The sequence below is a fragment of the Coregonus clupeaformis genome, chromosome 29 (assembly GCF_020615455.1).
Source record: "Coregonus clupeaformis isolate EN_2021a chromosome 29, ASM2061545v1, whole genome shotgun sequence".
Taxonomy (NCBI): domain Eukaryota; kingdom Metazoa; phylum Chordata; class Actinopteri; order Salmoniformes; family Salmonidae; genus Coregonus; species Coregonus clupeaformis.
Genome location: NC_059220.1, coordinates 15,654,301 through 15,672,876, shown reverse-complemented (window position 1 = coordinate 15,672,876; position 18,576 = coordinate 15,654,301). Strand labels below are relative to the sequence as shown.

Genomic DNA, 18,576 nt, shown 5'->3' with positions numbered 1-18,576 from the left:
TAATCAATCAGATTATATTATGATTCATAAGCAAGAATTCCCGGCGAAGAACCATTAGTTAATTTCATGAATGAATTGCTCTATTTCATATGCTAAGTTGCCACTTCCCTGGCTGCTCTCTTCAGAAACCTGATGCTTGACCTATCACACCGTTATCTGCCTGTGTCAATTGGTGAATAATTAAGTGATTACCTTGTAAACTGACGTAATTGTAAAAACATCCAACAAAGGAAGCTAAAAGGTGGGGTAGTGTGAGCTGGGGTACACGTAAGTATTCTTCTACAGACAGGAAATGTAATTGATACACAAATCTTTACAAACATATTATTTTCAAAACTGTTAAGACAATTCTCAACAACAATTTAGCTACTTGTTGTTTTAAGTCATTTACCCTAACCCTATGTTATTTCTTCATCTCTTGTAGCTAAAGAGATATGAGTGGATTAGAAAGGACTATAGAACATATAAAACCACCAACAATTAAATTCTAATGTGGTTTTGATTTATTTTCTCTCTCTCTTACTCTCTCTCCCCCACCTCTATTTCTCCCTTTCTCTCCATCTCTCTCTCTTACTCTCTCTCCCCCACCTCTATTTCTCCCTTTCTCTCCATCTCTCTCTCTTACTCTCTCTCCCCCACCTCTATTTCTCCCTTTCTCTCCATCTCTCTCTCTTACTCTCTCTCCCCCACCTCTATTTCTCCCTTTCTCTCCATCTCTCTCTCTTACTCTCTCTCCCCCACCTCTCTTTCTCCCTTTCTCTCCATCTCTCTCTCTTACTCTCTCTCCCCCCACCTCTCTATTTCTCCCTTTCTCTCCATCTCTCTCTCTTACTCTCTCTCCCCCACCTCTATTTCTCCCTTTCTCTCCATCTCTCTCTCTAACGCTCTCTCCTCCCCCCATCTCTCACGCTCTCTCTCTCCCCCTCTCTATACTCTCTCCTCTCCTCAGTCTCCAAGGTCAGGCCGTGGTTGTGGGGAGGTCGGGGGCCAGGGCCCCCGGGGTAGTGGCCCTGTCTTAGTCAACTCATCTGCTTCAAAGACTGGAACTGCCAGGCCCCAGGTCATGGTACGTACAGTATGATGAGCACTGCCACACACACACACACACACACACACACACACACACACACACACACGCATGGGCACACGCACACACAAACACACACAGACCCACACACACACCCTCTCAGGCTGTGTACTCTACCTGGGAAAATGGCCAAAGGGGTTTCTCCCTCTCGTCGTAGCGTTGCATTGCAAACACATTTTCCGCCTCATTCCATACTGCCAGTAAGCACATTCAAAATAAGTTTTGCCATTCATTTAAAAAAAGTACTCTATTTCTTTTCACCCCTCTCTGCAGAACATGTTCCATGATAAGACATAACAGCGTATTTCTGGCATTCATGACGCAAGTGCCTCAGTCTAGTAGTCAAACAATGTTATGATTCAAGTGCCTCAGTCTAGTAGTCAAACAATGTTATGATTCAAGTGCCTTAGTCTAGTAGTCAAACGATGTTATGATTCAAGTGCCTCAATCTAGTAGTCAAACAATGTTATGATTCAAATGCCTCAGTCTAGTAGTCAAACAATGTTATGATTCAAATGCCTCAGTCTAGTAGTCAGACAATGTTATGATTCAAATGCCTCAGTCTAGTAGTCAAACAATGTTATGATTCAAGTGCCTCAGTCTAGTAGTCAAACAATGTTATGATTCAAATTACAGGAACTCTACTCTCCACAAAGTTCTCCTTTACCAGCAAATTGGTTTGAAAACGATGTATTATCTAACAATGTCACGCTCGCTGACAGATGCGGACCAAGGCGCAGCGTGATAAGCGTACATTCTTTATTTAGTACACACATGAACCAAAACAACAAACGAAACGATACGTGAAGTCCTAGGTTATACACAAAACCTAAACGGAACAAGATCCCACAAATAACTAGTGCAAAGCAGGCTGCCTAAGTATGGGCCCCAATCAGAGACAACGAGCTACAGCTGTCTCTGATTGGGAACCACCCTGGCCAACATAGATCAACACGATCTAGAAACAAAAACATAGAAAACAAAACATAGAAAATCCACACCCTGGCTCAACATATAAGAGTCCCATGACAAACAAGGGATATGTATCGGCTGGGGTTAGCCGTTCCCTTATACCCTTTCCTTACTGTCTTTCATGCCTTCATCAGAAACTGCTGGAAGAATGAGCGCCTTTGGTTGAGTAGTCAAACAATGTTATGATTCAAGTGCCTCAGTCATCCTGAAGAATACATCAATGACTTCACAGTTTCATTCCAATCCCTGCTGAGAGTCCCTGAGCAAAGTCACATGTACTCACTGCTGACAGCACAAAAATACTTCGTATACAGTAAGCATTTAGCCTTACTACAATTTTTTTTAATACAGTATGAATTTAGCCTTACTAAAATACTTGTAATACTTGTAGGCATTTAGCCTTACTCAACCACAACTCCCTCACCACAAAGGCAAAATGACCTTTTCTCAATATTAGATGTGTACTACAAAAGGCCAATCACCTCAGAGCTGTATTATTAGCTACAATAGCATGAACAAACTGTTTCTGAAGGGAGAGTTGCATGCCTTTAAAACAGTGTAGGCTGTTTGTAAAAGGACTGGGCTGTGTATTTAGTTATTAGTTATGTGAGGATGTCATCCCCCCCATGGGCACCCCTGGGGCTAAACACTCTGCTGACTCCCCTCTGAGAACCCCCTGTCCCCCCTCTCCCCCGCTGCCCCCATGCTGTCCAATGCCAGCCCTCAGGGCAGGACTCATGAACACAAGCCAAACCCTGGTAGTCTGTACACACACACACACACCCAGCAGTCATGCCCCCTATCCCCATGCCCGTGCCAGCCTCAGAGAGCACAGCTAGCTACACCCAGCAGTCATGTAAAGCTGTATCTGACCCCCCGTGGTGCCGCCTCGTCTGGCCCACCTGTTCAGCCCGCTGCACGCCACACCACTATAGAAGGGGAACGGGTGCAATTAGTCCTATGGTGAATACTGACCATGAAGCACTGCTGAATGAATCAGTCAGTGTGTACCATGGCCTGTGGTTTAGAGACTCATGTAAATAGTGTTGTTGTGTATACTACAGAGGTGTTGCATCACAGCGTGGTTTGTTGAACATTGTACATTGAGGACAAATGTTTCAAATACTTGCCCTTCATATTGTGTTTTGGGGAATATACAGTACGACGTAGTATTGTAATAGATCACTGGTAGTGTTTGTGTGAGCTGGTCATTACAAAAAAAAAGTGAAAATAGCTACAGAACAGATATTGTGTTATGGTAACTTCACTGACATTCGTACTGTATGTATGTTTGTCTTGTCTTACAGAGACTGTCTGGGAGTGTAGCCTCAGCCAACTCCAAGGCTCAGCTGTGAGAGAGGAGGGTCCATGTCTGTGTGAAGTGTCCATCCTGATGGCCTGTGGCCTGGGCTGGGCTCTCTCCCCTGTTCCCCTGGTCCATGGATCTCCCCAGCCTGCTACTCAAGCTTCCTCTTCTTCCTTCTGGCTACTGTAATACTGACCTTTGACCCCTCAGTGACCCCCAGAGTGGATGAACTCCGACCCCCACCGTCCTCTGCTCCTCCAGTCCGTCCCAGACTGTAACTGAGCTACCTCACTGCTCTGCCACCCACCATGCAAACCCTCACCAAACACAGACACATACTTCTTCCGCCAGTTTGTATGGCATTTCTCACTATCTCACCGGTACTCTAGAACCAGCTGCAGATGTTATAAACCCAGGGCACAAGTTTTCCTTGTTTGCTGCATCAGAAGAAGGTAAGGTACAATTTGAAGAGGACACATTGAGTGGACGAGTACTTTGAGAGTTGCTGTTTCGTGATTAGTTCCATCCTGTCTGGACAGAACAGAACAGCACTGCTGAGAGTTCCAGAGAGTTCCAGCTCCATGGCAACTTGTGTTAAGAAAGAGAAAGCTAGAGAGAAAGAGAGTGATTGTTTTGGCACTCAACTGATGGAGGAAATGGAAGTTGGACCGATATCATAAAGAAAGCCAAATGCAAGTAGATCTATCTATGCAACACTGCCCAGGCTGGAAACAGCTGAACGGTGTTGTGTAGTAAAAGATTGATGACGACTGTTGACGTAATTCAGCATCTATCTACCATTTCCTTTTTTTTATTCCTAAGACATAAAGGGAGGGTACGACTACGAGGGAAGGTTTTACACTTAAAACATGTGTGCCTTGCTATTGTTGTTTCTTATACCATTTGGTTAAAACACTGCTTCCCCAGTTAGGTGTTCAAAAGATGTAGAGAAGAGGAAAAGGGACAACAGCAAGGTTGAAACAGGCATCCATATAGATGTATACGTTCTCCAACCTTGACGTATCATGATGGTGTACATGCTTTGTGTTTAGTGTAAAACTGTACGTGTTCTGTGATGTGGAATATTATCAGCCTTAAAGTGCTAGACTGCATGGTTAAAAATAAATATACAAACATGTTGGGAAATTAACTTAATTTATTGGAAACCATTTGATTACATGCATTTTCTGTATGTAATTCACCTGAAACAATGTACAAGCATTCTTCATTGTTGATCATTTCTTTTCTCAACACTATAAATGAAAAATGAATAAGAGGAACATTAAATGGGAGATGTGTCTGTGTCTAGGAGGCCATGATTGGGGATTCGAGGAGTTAGTACTAGGAAAAACAGCTGATTGACAAGACTGATTGAGGTTATATGAAAACATATGTTTAGGGATGTCATTGAACGTTAACTACAAAATGCTACATAAAGTGTGTGTCAGCATCCAAATGGCAACCCATTCCCTGTATAGTGCACTATATAGGAATAGGGTACCATTTGGGACACACATCAACAGTATAGTCATTACATTGAGTGTCGCCAGTCACACAGACACAGCCATTAGCATGAATAATCGGTTGTTTACAGGAGGTGCTGATGATTCTGAAGACGATGGGACAGGAGAGATGATCCTCTGAGCCCATCAGCGAATCAGCTCTGGAGGTACGTCCCTGTCACGCACACACATACATACATACGGATGCATGTAAACACACACTTTTGCACACACACACTTTTGCTCACACGCGTGCATGCACACACACTCTTCTCAACAGCCAATCAACCTTTCCCTGATTGCCTAGACTAGACTAGCCTTGATGACCCTTTACTGTAGTCGTCCATTTGGTCTTATGGAAGATGCATGTTTGTTGATGATAAGTATGTTCTTACATCAGAGCAAATCAGACAGAAAAATGAAAATGGTATTCATTGTTTATAAAATGACTGTTAATATTACTTAAAACATCAAGTTGTGTAACAACAGTTTCCTCAGCCATCAGCAGCCATGTTACAAGCTGTATGTAGATCTAGCAGACTGCAGAATACAAACACTGCATGTTATAGCACCATTATGAGATGACTGTTACTTTCCCTACACTACTATCTAAGTTCCCAAAGGATTTTTGATTCTTATTGTTGCTGAAAGGTTCAGACTTGACTGATATGATTATTACATTAGAATGGAAATGCATTCTTACATTGTCCTCAAAGAAACATTACATGTTAAAGTTTTTTTTTTTTTTTTTTTCTTCTTTTTGCAATTAACAAGATATTTTTGCAAGAAATGGAAATGGCTTTAACGGGAGTAAAGGTCATGTGTATTGAACCATGGTGGCTTTGCAATTACCACCAGTCAAAATGTTGATTTGGTGTCCTTGCTTAAGCATGGATGGGAAAATTAATAAGATGGCTGGCCACTCTTTGTTGAAAAGATCACACATGATTACGCCACATCAGAAAGACAAGAAGGGAAATCATTTTTCTGTGTAGAAAGTTAGGAAAGGGAGGGATAAAAGAGTCCTGTTATTTAAATCAAATAAAATGTTATTTGCCACATGCGCCGAATACAACAGGTTTAGACCTTACAGTGAAATGCTTACTTACAAGCCCTTAACCAACAATGCAGTTTTAAGAAAAATAAGTGTTAAGTAAAAAATACATAAGTAAAAAAATTCAAATAACTAATAATGAAAGAGCAGCAGTAAAATAACAGTAGTGAGGCTATACAGTGGGGGGGAAAAGTATTTAGTCAGCCACTAATTGTGCAAGTTCTCCCACTTAAAAAGATGAGAGAGGCCTGTAATGTTCATCATAGGTACAAGTAAACTATGACAGACAAATTGAGAATTTTTTTTCCAGAAAATCATATTGTAGGATTTTTTATGAATTTATTTGCAAATTATGGTTGAATATAAGTATTTGGTCACCTACAAAGAAGCAAGATTTCTGGCTCTCACAGACCTGTAACTTCTTCTTTAAGAGGCTCCTCTGTCCTCCACTCGTTACCTGTATTAATGGCACCTGTTTGAACTTGTTATCAGTATAAAAGACACCTGTCCACAACCTCAAACAGTCACACTCCAAACTCCACTATGGCCAAGACCAAAGAGCTGTCAAAGGACACCAGAAACAAAATTGTAGACCTGCACCAGGCTGGGAAGACTGAATCTGCAATAGGTAAGCAGCTTGGTTTGAAGAAATCAACTGTGGGAGCAATTATAAATGGAAGACATACAAGACCACTGATAATCTCCCTCGATCTGGGGCTCCACGCAAGATCTCACCCCGTGGGGTCAAAATGATCACAAGAACGGTGAGCAAAAATCCCAGAACCATACGGGGGGACCTAGTGAAAGACCTGCAGAGAGCTGGGACCAAAGTAACAAAGCCTACCATCAGTAACACACTACGCCGCCAGGGACTCAAATCCTGCAGTGCGAGACGTGTCCCCCTGCTTAAGCCAGTACATGTCCAGGCCCGTCTGAAGTTTGCTAGAGTGCATTTGGATGATCCAGAAGAGGATTGGGAGAATATCATATGGTCAGATGAAAACAAAATATAACTTTTTGGTAAAAACTCAACTCGTCGTGTTTGGAGGACAAAGAATGCTGAGTTGCATCCAAAGAACACCATACCTACTGTGAAGCATGGGGGTGGAAACATCATGCTTTGGGGCTGTTTTTCTGCAAAGGGACCAGGACGACTGATCCGTGTAAAGGAAAGAATGAATGGGGCCATGTATCGTGAGATTTTGAGTGAAAACCTCCTTCCATCAGCAAGGGCATTGAAGATGAAACGTGGCTGGGTCTTTCAGCATGACAATGATCCCAAACACACCGCCCGGGCAACGAAGGAGTGGCTTCGTAAGAAGCATTTCAAGGTCCTGGAGTGGCCTAGCCAGTCTCCAGATCTCAACCCCATAGAAAATATTTTGAGGGAGTTGAAAGTCCGTGTTGCCCAGCGACAGCCCCAAAACATCACTGCTCTAGAGGAGATCTGCATGGAGGAATGGGCCAAAATACCAGCAACAGTGTGTGAAAACCTTGTGAAGACTTACAGAAAACGTTTGACCTGTGTCATTGCCAACAAAGGGTATATAACAAAGTATTGAGAAACTTTTGTTATTGACCAAAGACTTATTTTCCACCATAATTTGCAAATAAATTCATTAAAAATCCTACAATGTGATTTTCTGGATTTTTTTTTCTCATTTTGTCTGTCATAGTTGACGTGTACCTATGATGAAAATTACAGGCCTCTCTCATCTTTTTAAGTGGGAGAACTTGCACAATTGGTGGCTGACTAAATACTTTTTTTCCCCACTGTATGTATATAGGGAGTACCGATACAGAGTCAATGTGCGGGGGCACAGGTTAGTCGATGTAATTGAGGTAATATGTACATGTAGGTAGAGTTAAAGTGACTATGCATAGATAATAAGCAGAGTAGCAGCAGTGTAAAAGAGGGGGTGGGAAACAATGTAAATAGTCAGGGTAGCCATTTGATTAGCTGTTCAGGAGTCTTATGGTTTGGGGGAGTAAAGTGTGCGTGAGTGTGAAATGTCACTAACTTAGGGAATGTTTTAGGGCGTGGTTGTACAGTTCAGAAAGTTTTCTCTCTAACAAATGAAGGACGGGAATGACTCAAGGCAAAAAGGTTTTACGTTGCAGTCTGATGGTCTTTTAGTAGCATTTAATACAGTTCCATCGTTGTTGATGGCCTTGTGTGCTTTTGAGAGCATTCACGGTCTTCTGTTACATTTCCAGAGATGGATAGAATCATTTCCTCATCAAAATACTTTTGGAAGAGAAAAAGAAAATGGTGGTAAGAATTTAAAACAGATTCACTTAAGCTTACTGTACTGTGTATTATAGGCTTTAGAGACTCCCCCGTTGTGACATTCAATGTGATCGATGACAAGCCTTTACATTGGCACACACAAAATAACAAAATATGCCATGTCAGTCATATACAGGTATTTAACAAAAAGTTTTACAATTGGAAAAGAGCTGTGAAAAGAAAGTAGTCAAAACAAAAGACAACCATGTGTCAACTGATCATTGTGGTAGGCTGTGGCAGACTGCATGGGTGTCAGTGTGTGTAAGAGGGCCCGGGCGATGACAGGGGTTCTGGCCCCATCAGTGGACCAGGGATTGTGCTGAGTGTGTTCATGTAATTTAAGAGGTTTAGGTGATTGGATTTCAGACATGTCATCAAACCGCATTAAGAAACAATTTGATATGGAATCGCATTGGAGTCTGAAAGGGCAGTGCAGGAGCTTATAATCGAGGAAAAATAAAAGCAACGATGTCATCTCCACTTGGACATATTGAAAGTCTTTAACTGAATGTCCCATCTGTAATTCCTCACAACAGTTAATTCATAATTTCTCTTGAGCCACGAGTCATCTTCAAAAGACAGGGAAGCAATATTTCATATTACATTAGGGTGGTTAAGTAAAATGTGAGTGTTTCCCTTGCCCTATGCCTCCCTGGTTCTAACCTATCCATCAGATTGGACAATTAATGTTAGAGTACGATCATAGGTACTCTGTCACCATGCATCCTACTTTTTCATGGAAAAATTCCCCTTACTGACGTATTATCTTTACAGTAAACATTATAGGACAGTTTCTTAAACAGAGATGAAGTAGAATGAAGTACTGGACAAAAAAGCACATTCAATGGAGAATCTTCTTTGAGAATGCTTTTTAGCCCTGGACTATGCTTAATCTGTGTCTGGGGAAACTGACCCTACATGAGATTTTAAAAACCGGTGGTATAGTACATAGTGAAAACCTGTGAGAACTTCATTATCTGTGCTATTAAACCTTATATGCTACTATTGTACTTTAAATCCATTTTTAAGTTGGATTTCCCTTTAACACATCTCAGACCAGAACCCAAACAGACCTTTATCCTCTCTTAAGACATTACAAAATAAGTCACATCACAGACAAAATAGAGAAATGTATGAATCACTGCATATATTAGACCTGTATATAACTGCGTTCTCATGTTTTTTTTTTTTTTTTTTTTTCATTTCACATGTTTTATTTCTTCATTGATATTACTACCTCTATTGTGGATTGTTGGGAAAGAGCTCGCAAGTTAAGCATTTCACTGTACTGTTTTACACCTGCTGTATTCTGTGCATGTGAAAATACAACTTGAAACTTATAATACTCTGATCTTTGGTACTAAGTTCCGATAAGGTTAATGACTCGGAACTACTGTAGAATGGCATGGTATGATAGCATGTCCTCCAAAATATGTCCTTCCTTAGCTTCATCCAACATTTAGCTTGAGATTTTATTGGGATCCCCATTAACCGATGCCAATGGTGACAGCTAGTCTTTCTGGGGTCCAACATAGAGCTTATGGGACTGTTATCATGATGAGAGTCTGTCAAAGATGGAGGATTTTTCTGAAAAGAGAGGAGAACAAAAACTAGCAGAATAGAATAAGTCGAATGGGTGTTAGTGATGGACTTTTGCTCTGGCCTCTGCAGACTCTGTTCTGTTTGGAGTTGCCACTATGTGACGGAGAGAGGTTCAGCTAGATGGTGACTGTATTTATCCATCCTCACATTGTTAAGCTAATTGGTCAATAAGGCACTGGGAAGAATGTCAATTACTTGGTAAAGCCCCCCCCACCCCCCAACCCCCCCATTCCTAAAGTGGAATGATTATACTTTCTGAAATCAGGTGCAGGATTATCCCTAAATGAATACTATTCAATTAAGCAACGTTAAAGAGCTCAACCTCCTTAGCTACATTGCTCTATGCACTGTGCCTGGCCCTAGTTGTATGCAACAAACTGTTGATTATCATTATTTTCTGAGAGAGAGAGAGAGAGAGAGAGAGAGAGAGAGAGAGAGAGAGAGAGAGAGGGGGGGAGGGAGAGCGAGAGAGAGAGAGAGAGAGATAGGGGGAGGGGGGAGAAAGGGAGGGAGGGAGAGAGAGAGAGAGAGAGAGAGAGAGAGAGAGAGAGAGAGAGAGAGAGAGAGGTATAAACATATGTAGGAGAGGAGGAGCAGTTGCAGCTGCCCCAAATCTGTCTCATGTACTTTAGCAAAGAACTGTAGACAATTAAATGCAATACAGAGTCCTCCAAATAACTGAGCAGGTAAACAGCAGCAGAGACTGTTCATCTAATTGTATCAGGGGCCTGCAATGTCGGTTTAAAGCCTCCAGTGCAATGTATTTGATTTAATTACAGGGAAAATACAGCAAAGGGTGGCTAGCCGTTTTCTGGACCTTATTCTTAGAGCAGTTTTATTAGACGTGGCTAGAGAACCGATCCAATTTTAAGTCTCAGGTGAAGAGCTTTAGTTGTTTTTTTATTGGTGTTTAATCATCTGGATTGGTCTCTGTTTAGAGGATAATTTCATAAGAGTCTACAATTTTCAAAATCTAAAGGTGTAGTTTTATAGAAAAGACCAAAAATGTTTGTGTATAAAAGGACTGAATGCGCCTACTTTAAAGATTATAATTGTTTTTGCAAAACCTTCATTAACATGGTATAACATGTTTATTAACTGTGCATAAGTTTATGCCCTTCTGAGGGGAGAACATTATGTTATCTAGATAAAATGTATCATGTGTTATGAAACCTTGAGTTGGTCTCCTCTTGAACCATTCACTACAAGCAAACATAATACACTGAGTGTACAAAACATTAAGGACACCTGCTCTTTCCATGACATAGACTGACCAGGTAGGTTCATGTCAAATCTTTAAAATAAATATAAAGTCAAGATGTTTTCATAGGCAAATAGTCTGTTATGAAATTAAGTTATCTTCTATTCTACCTGTTCTGTGAGTAATTGGATCCAGTTTGTATTAGCTGCACTGTCTATCAAACACATAACAGTTTCCACTGTCTTGGTGTGAGAGGGTTTGATAGTAGGCCTATGTTAATTTGTGCTTTACCAGTGCAATGAAAGGTTATATCAGTTTCAATGGAATCTATTTTACCTGTCTCCCGGGCTGCAATGGGTTACTGCTCCTGCAGCATCCTTTGCGCGTTCTTGTCATGGTCTTTGATTGGCTGGAATGGTGCGTTCTGATCGCTTGCGCTAGGCAGTTAATCAGCAGCTGCTGAGGCCAAGTTCATCCGCACACACGCACTAGGAATGGCATTGCTACCAGATCAAACAACAACACAGGCTACGGGAAAATCCACAAAGACAGCAACAAGCGTATTTACAAATTCTCCGCTGCACATTAGGGCATAGCTAATTGAGAAAGCCTGTTCCGGAGACACCTCACACAAACAACAGCACATAGAGAACCTGTCAAGAGGATAGGGTTTCAGTCCTTCAAAGAAAGATAAAAAAACATCACACTTCAATTGTTGGAGACAAACTGAACGTGTCAGCGTTATTTTGAAGTTTTCTTGAGCGATTTTTTTCACACTAGCCTATCATCACATCTCGGCATCCTTACAAATAGCATCGAGCATCGGTCTTGTTTTGGAGGTGACGGCTGTGCCAACAGTAGTGGAGGGCATAAAATACTGAAACTTTTTGCAATCCTCTAATTCTAATCTAGGTTTAACGATTTGGTCAGTGAACTACTGCCAACTTCTGTATTGCCTATAATGTAAGTGTAAATAGTTATCAATTTCAAAACTTTAACTTGCATTGTTTTGTTCGTAATAACACGTGGATTGGAATTTTGGAAAAGGATGCTGTGCGCACGGAGGATGGAAACCGGTCGGAGAATGTGGCTTTAAGCCTTTTCTTTTTCTAATCATCTAAGCAAACCTTAAGCTATTTGATTATCTTAAAGAGATAACATTTAAGTATATTCAAAATAATCTTATTGATGAGCTTTTTATGACAAGAAACCGGTTCCAAAGAAGCGCCTGCAGTTTGTTATCCTGTTAACTTTACATTTACATTTACATTTACGTAATTTAGCAGACGCTCTTATCCAGAGCGACTTACTTTGTAGGTAAACGTTCCTGACCGGCTGTCACATCTTATATTTCAACTTCTAGAATAACAGTCATCAATAACCCTAATCAATGTTCCACTTTTAAATAGAGAACATGCTAAAGTAAATTAATATATCTTCTTTCTGAATAGATCAGTAACATAAGGCTCGACTTTACAACCTTTTACGCAAGAATTACGCGTAATGTTGCAATAGCCAATTTGGCACAACAGCATCAACATTTTATAATTCTAAATAAAGAACAATATTCACTGATCTCTCCACTGTCTCCTAACTACACACCCGTGCGTAGAGGACGCGTTTCCTGCCCCGCACACCACCGGCATCAATGTCATTGCTAACCTCCTGAAAGCTGCAGAGGGAAATCAAGACGTAGAATGGCGGATGAGCTGGTAACCATCACTAATGGGATTGTGGTGTGACTTATTCGGCTGGAGGAAAGGCTGTTGCTATTCGTTGAAATATCTTAAGTGAATCTGTTTTAAATTCTTACCACCATTTTCTTTTTCTCTTCCAAAAGTATTTTGAATGATTCTATCCATCTCTGGAAATGTAACAGAAGACCGTGAATGCTCTCAAAAGCACACGAGGCCATCAACAACGATGGAACTGTATTAAATGCTACTAAAAGACCATCAGACTGCAACGTAAAACCTTTTTGCCTTGAGTCATTCCTGTCCTTCGTTTGTTAGAGAGAAAACTTTCTGAACTGTACAACCACGCGCTAAAACATTCCCTAAGTTAGTGACATTTCACACTCACGCACACTTTACTCCCCCAAACCATAAGACTCCTGAACAGCTAATCAAATGGCTACCCTGACTATTTACATTGTTTCCCACCCCCTCTTTTACACTGCTGCTACTCTGCTTATTATCTATGCATAGTCACTTTAACTCTACCTTCATGTACATATTACCTCAATTACCTCGACTAACCTGTGCCCCTGCACATTGACTCTGTACTGGTACCCCCTGTATATAGCCTCGCTACTGTTATTTTACTGCTGCTCTTTAATTATTAGTTATTTAAAAAATTTTACTTATGTATTTTTTACTTAACACTTATTTTTCTTAAAACGGCATTGTTGGTTAAGGGCTTGTAAGTAAGCATTTCACTGTAAGGTCTAAACCTGTTGTTTTCGGCGCATGTGGCAAATAACATTTTATTTGATTTAAATAACAGGACTCTCTCATCCCTCCCTTTCCTAACTTTCTACACAGAAAAATGATTTCCCTTCTTGTCTTTCTGATGTGGCGTAATCATGTGTGATCTTTTCAACAAAGAGTGGCCAGCCATCTTATTAATTTTCCCATCCATGCTTAAGCAAGGACACCAAATCAACATTTTGACTGGTGGTAATTGCAAAGCCACCATGGTTCAATACACATGACCTTTACTCCCTTTAAAGCCATTTCCATTTCTTGCAAAAATATCTTGTTAATTGCAAAAAGAAGAAAAAAAAAGAAAAAAAATCTTTAACATGTAATGTTTCTTTGAGGACAATGTAAGAATGCATTTCCATTCTAATGTAATAATCATATCAGTCAAGTCTGAACCTTTCAGCAACAATAAGAATCAAAAATCATTTGGGAACTTAGATAGTAGTGTAGGGAAAGTAACAGTCATCTCATAATGTGCTATAACATGCAGTGTTTGTATATTTCACTGTACTGTTTTACACCTGCTGTATTCTGTGCATGTGAAAATACAACTTGAAACTCATAATACTCTGATCTTTGGTACTCACAAAAGATAGATGAAATTATGATTCTGAGAAGAGGCTTCAATTATCCACTTCAGATGCAAGACGGAATGATGACCTCTGGAATCACAGTGTCATCATATGGAAGGCTAACAAACTCACTCATTCTCAAGCAAACATTCTAAAACAGTGTTATCACATACACAGTTCACTCTCTCATTCTGGAGGAGACATTCTAAAACTGTAAAGTTCCGATAAGGTTAATGACTCGGAACTACTGTAGAATGGCATGGTATGATAGCATGTCCTCCAAAATATGTCCTTCCTTAGCTTCATCCAACATTTAGCTTGAGATTTTATTGGGATCCCCATTAACCGATGCCAATGGTGACAGCTAGTCTTTCTGGGGTCCAACATAGAGCTTATGGGACCGTTATCATGATGAGAGTCTGTCAAAGATGGAGGATTTTTCTGAAAAGAGAGGAGAACAAAAACTAGCAGAATAGAATAAGTCGAATGGGTGTTAGTGATGGACTTTTGCTCTGGCCTCTGCAGACTCTGTTCTGTTTGGGGTTGGCACTATGTGACGGAGAGAGGTTCAGCTAGCTGGTGACTGTATTTATCCATCCTCACATTGTTAAGCTAATTGGTCAATAAGGCACTGGGAAAAATGTCAATTACTTGGTAAAGCCCCCCCCACCCCCCAGCCCCCCATTCCTAAAGTGGAATGATTATACTTTCTGAAATCAGGTGCAGGATTATCCCTAAATGAATACTATTCAATTAAGCAACGTTAAAGAGCTCAACCTCCTTAGCTACATTGCTCTATGCACTGTAAGGCACCTCGTTACTTCAAGTGCACATGCAAAATAAAGTGCTTGGCCCTAGTTGTATGCAACAAACCGTTGATTATCATTATTTTCTGAGAGAGAGAGAGAGAGAGAGAGAGAGAGAGAGAGAGAGAGAGAGAGGTATAAACATATGTAGGAGAGGAGGAGCAGTTGCAGCTGCCCCAAATCTGTCTCATGTACTTTAGCAAAGAACTGTAGACAATTAAATACAATACAGAGTCCTCCAAATAACTGAGCAGGTAAACAGCAGCAGAGACTGTTCATCTAATTGTATCAGGGGCCTGATTCCTAAAGTGGAATGATTATACTTTCTGAAATCAGGTGCAGGATTATCCCTAAATGAATACTATTCAATTAAGCAACGTTAAAGAGCTCAACCTCCTTAGCTACATTGCTCTATGCACTGTGCCTGGCCCTAGTTGTATGCAACAAACCGTTGATTATCATTATTTTCTGAGAGAGAGAGAGAAAGAGAGAGAGAGAGAGAGAGGGAGAGGGAGAGGGGGGAGGGAGAGCGAGAGAGAGAGAGATAGGGGGAGGGGGAGAGAGAGGGAGGGTGAGAGAGAGAGAGAGAGAGAGAGAGAGAGAGAGAGAGAGAGAGAGAGAGAGAGAGAGAGAGAGAGAGAGAGAGAGAGAGAGGTAGAAACATATGTATGAGAGGAGGAGCAGTTGCAGCTGCCCCAAATCTGTCTCATGTACTTTAGCAAAGAACTGTAGACAATTAAATGCAATACAGAGTCCTCCAAATAACTGAGCAGGTAAACAGCAGCAGAGACTGTTCATCTAATTGTATCAGGGGCCTGCAATGTCGGTTTAAAGCCTCCAGTGCAATGTATTTGATTTAATTACAGGGAAAATACAGCAAAAGGTGGCTAGCCGTTTTCTGGACCTCATTCTTGGAGCAGTTTTATTAGACGTGGCTAGAGAACCGATCCAATTTTAAGTCTCAGGTGAAGAGCTTTAGTTGTTTTTTTATTGGTGTTTAATCATCTGGATTGGTCTCTGTTTAGAGGATAATTTCATAAGAGTCTACAATTTTCAAAATCTAAAGGTGTAGTTTTATAGAAAAGACCAAAAATGTTTGTGTATAAAAGGACTGAATGCACCTACTTTAAAGATTATAATTGTTTTTGCAAAACCTTCATTAACATGGTATAACATGTTTATTAACTGTGCATAAGTTTATGCCCTTCTGAGGGGAGAACATTATGTTATCTAGATAAAATGTATCATGTGTTATGAAACCTTGAGTTGGTCTCCTCTTGAGCCATTCACTACAAGCAAACATAATACACTGAGTGTACAAAACATTAAGGACACCTGCTCTTTCCATGACATAGACTGACCAGGTAGGTTCATGTCAAATCTTTAAAATAAATATAAAGTCAAGATGTTTTCATAGGCAAATAGTCTGTTATGAAATTAAGTTATCTTCTATTCTACCTGTTCTGTGAGTAATTGGATCCAGTTTGTATTAGCTGCACTGTCTATCAAACACATAACATTTTCCACTGTCTTGGTGTGAGAGGGTTTGATAGTAGGCCTATGTTAATTTGTGCTTTACCAGCGCAATGAAAGGTTATATCAGTTTTAAATGGAATCTATTTTACCTGTCTCCCGGGCTGCAATGGGTTACTGCTCCTGCAGCATCCTTTGCGCGTTCTTGTCATGGTCTTTGATTGGCTGGAATGGTGCGTTCTGATCGCTTGCGCTAGGCAGTTAATCAGCAGCTGCTGAGGCCAAGTTCATCCGCACACACGCGCTAGGAATGGCATTGCTACCAGATCAAACAACAACACAGGCTACGGGAAAATCCACAAAGACAGCAACAAGCGTATTTACAAATGCTCCGCTGCACATTAGGGCATAGCAAATTGAGAAAACCTGTTCCGGAGACACCTCACACAAACAACAGCACATAGAGAACCTGTCAAGAGGAGAGGGTTTCAGTCCTTCAAAGAAAGATAAGAAAACATCACACTTCAATTGTTGGAGACAAACTGAACGTGTCAGCGTTATTTTGAAGTTTTCTTGAGCTAATTTTTTCACACTAGCCTATCATCACATCTCGGCATCCTTACAAATAGCATCGAGCATCGGTCCTGTTTTGGAGGTGAGGGCTGTGCCGGGCTGTGCCAACAGTAGTGGAGGGCATAAAATACTGAAACTTTTTGCAATCCTCTAATTCTAATCTAGGTTTAACGATTTAGTCAGTGAACTACTGCCAACTTCTGTATTGCCTATAATGTAAGTGTAAATAGTTATCCATTTCAAAACTTTAACTTGCATTGTTTTGTTCGTAATAACACGTGGATTGGAATTACGGAAATGGTTGCTGTGCGCACCGAGGATGGAAACTGGTCGGAGAATGTGGCTTTAAGCCTTTTCTTTTTCTAATCATCTAAGCAAACCTTAAGCTATTTGATTATCTTAAAGAGATAACATTTAAGTATATTCAAAATAATCTTATTGGTGAGCTTTTTATAACAAGAAACCGGTTCCAAAGAAGCGCCTGCAGTTTGTTCTCCTGTTAACTTTGTAGGTAAAAGTTCCTGACCGGCTGTCACTTCTTATATTTCAACTTCTAGAATACCAGTCATCAATAACCCTAATCAATGTTCCACTTTTAAACAGAGAACATGCTAAAGCAAATTGATATATCTTCTTTCTGAATAGATCAGTAACATAAGGCTCGACTTTACAACATTTTACGCAAGAATTACGCGTAATGTTGCAATAGCCAATTTGGCACAACAACATCAACATTTTATCATTCTAGATAAATAACAATATTCACTGATCTCTCCACTGTCTCCTAACTACACACCCGTGCGTAGAGGACGCGTTTCCTGCCGCGTACACCACCGGCATCAATGTCATTGCTAACCTCCTGAAAGCTGCAGAGAGAAATCAAGACGTAGAATGGCGGATGAGCTGGTAACCATTACTAATGGGATTGTGGTGTGACTTGTTCGGCTGGAGGGAAGGCTGCTGCTATTCGTTGAAATATTTTCATAGACTCAGTGCGTGTTCAATCTACCAGAGCGGGGATGATCAGAATCTTCCCGGATTTCAGCGTTCAGGTGACGGCGGCAGGTGGAGGAGCCGGGGGAATGTCATCAGGTCACGCCATGGGGAGAGTCACCGGTACGACTAACGGGAACCCGCAGAACGTCCAGGGGATCACCTCGTATCAACAAAGGTATGTTGGAAACTGGGGAAATGTGTTTAGTTTTATTTTATTTCACCCATTCTTTCATTCAGACATGGCCACACAATAATAGGCTTATAGAGATGGTATATAAGTCACTGAACACTTTGGGTTGGTTTTGGGACATGGGTACCATACAGAGGGGTCATGCCCATAGGGGACACGTGCCCCCTGAGATGTGTCCTATAAAAAGAAATATAAAAAAAAAAAAAAAAAAATACAATTTTAAATAGGTTCCCAATCTCCCAACCTCATAACTAGCTACCAAAAAGACATTTCAGGCTATCAATCAAGTTAGAGTAGCTAGCTTGTCTAACTATCTTATCTGGCATGCCTGCTGGAAAGGTTGGTAGCCTTTAGAAAATTAAACAATAACTAAATGTACCCAGATTTTTGCAGAGATGCAGAGAGGCATACTTAGTTTCTTTAAAAAAATAACCACCAGTCAGGAGGATACATACAGCACAAGAGGTAT

General features: G+C 40.7%; 1 protein-coding gene across 2 annotated transcripts in view; it reads left to right on the top strand.

Annotated features, from left to right (window-relative positions):
• Positions 1 to 4,650, top strand: part of LOC121544709 (A-kinase anchor protein 6) — a 207,344-nt gene extending 202,694 nt beyond the window's left edge. For both annotated transcript variants that reach the window (XM_041854787.1, XM_041854786.1), the window contains exons 14-15: positions 950 to 1,066; positions 3,367 to 4,650. In XM_041854787.1, the coding sequence (XP_041710721.1) occupies positions 950 to 1,066; positions 3,367 to 3,414 (165 nt within the window). In that variant the 3' untranslated portion in view covers positions 3,415 to 4,650. The remainder of the gene's footprint in view (positions 1 to 949; positions 1,067 to 3,366) is intronic.
• Positions 4,651 to 18,576: the final 13,926 nt, after the last annotated feature.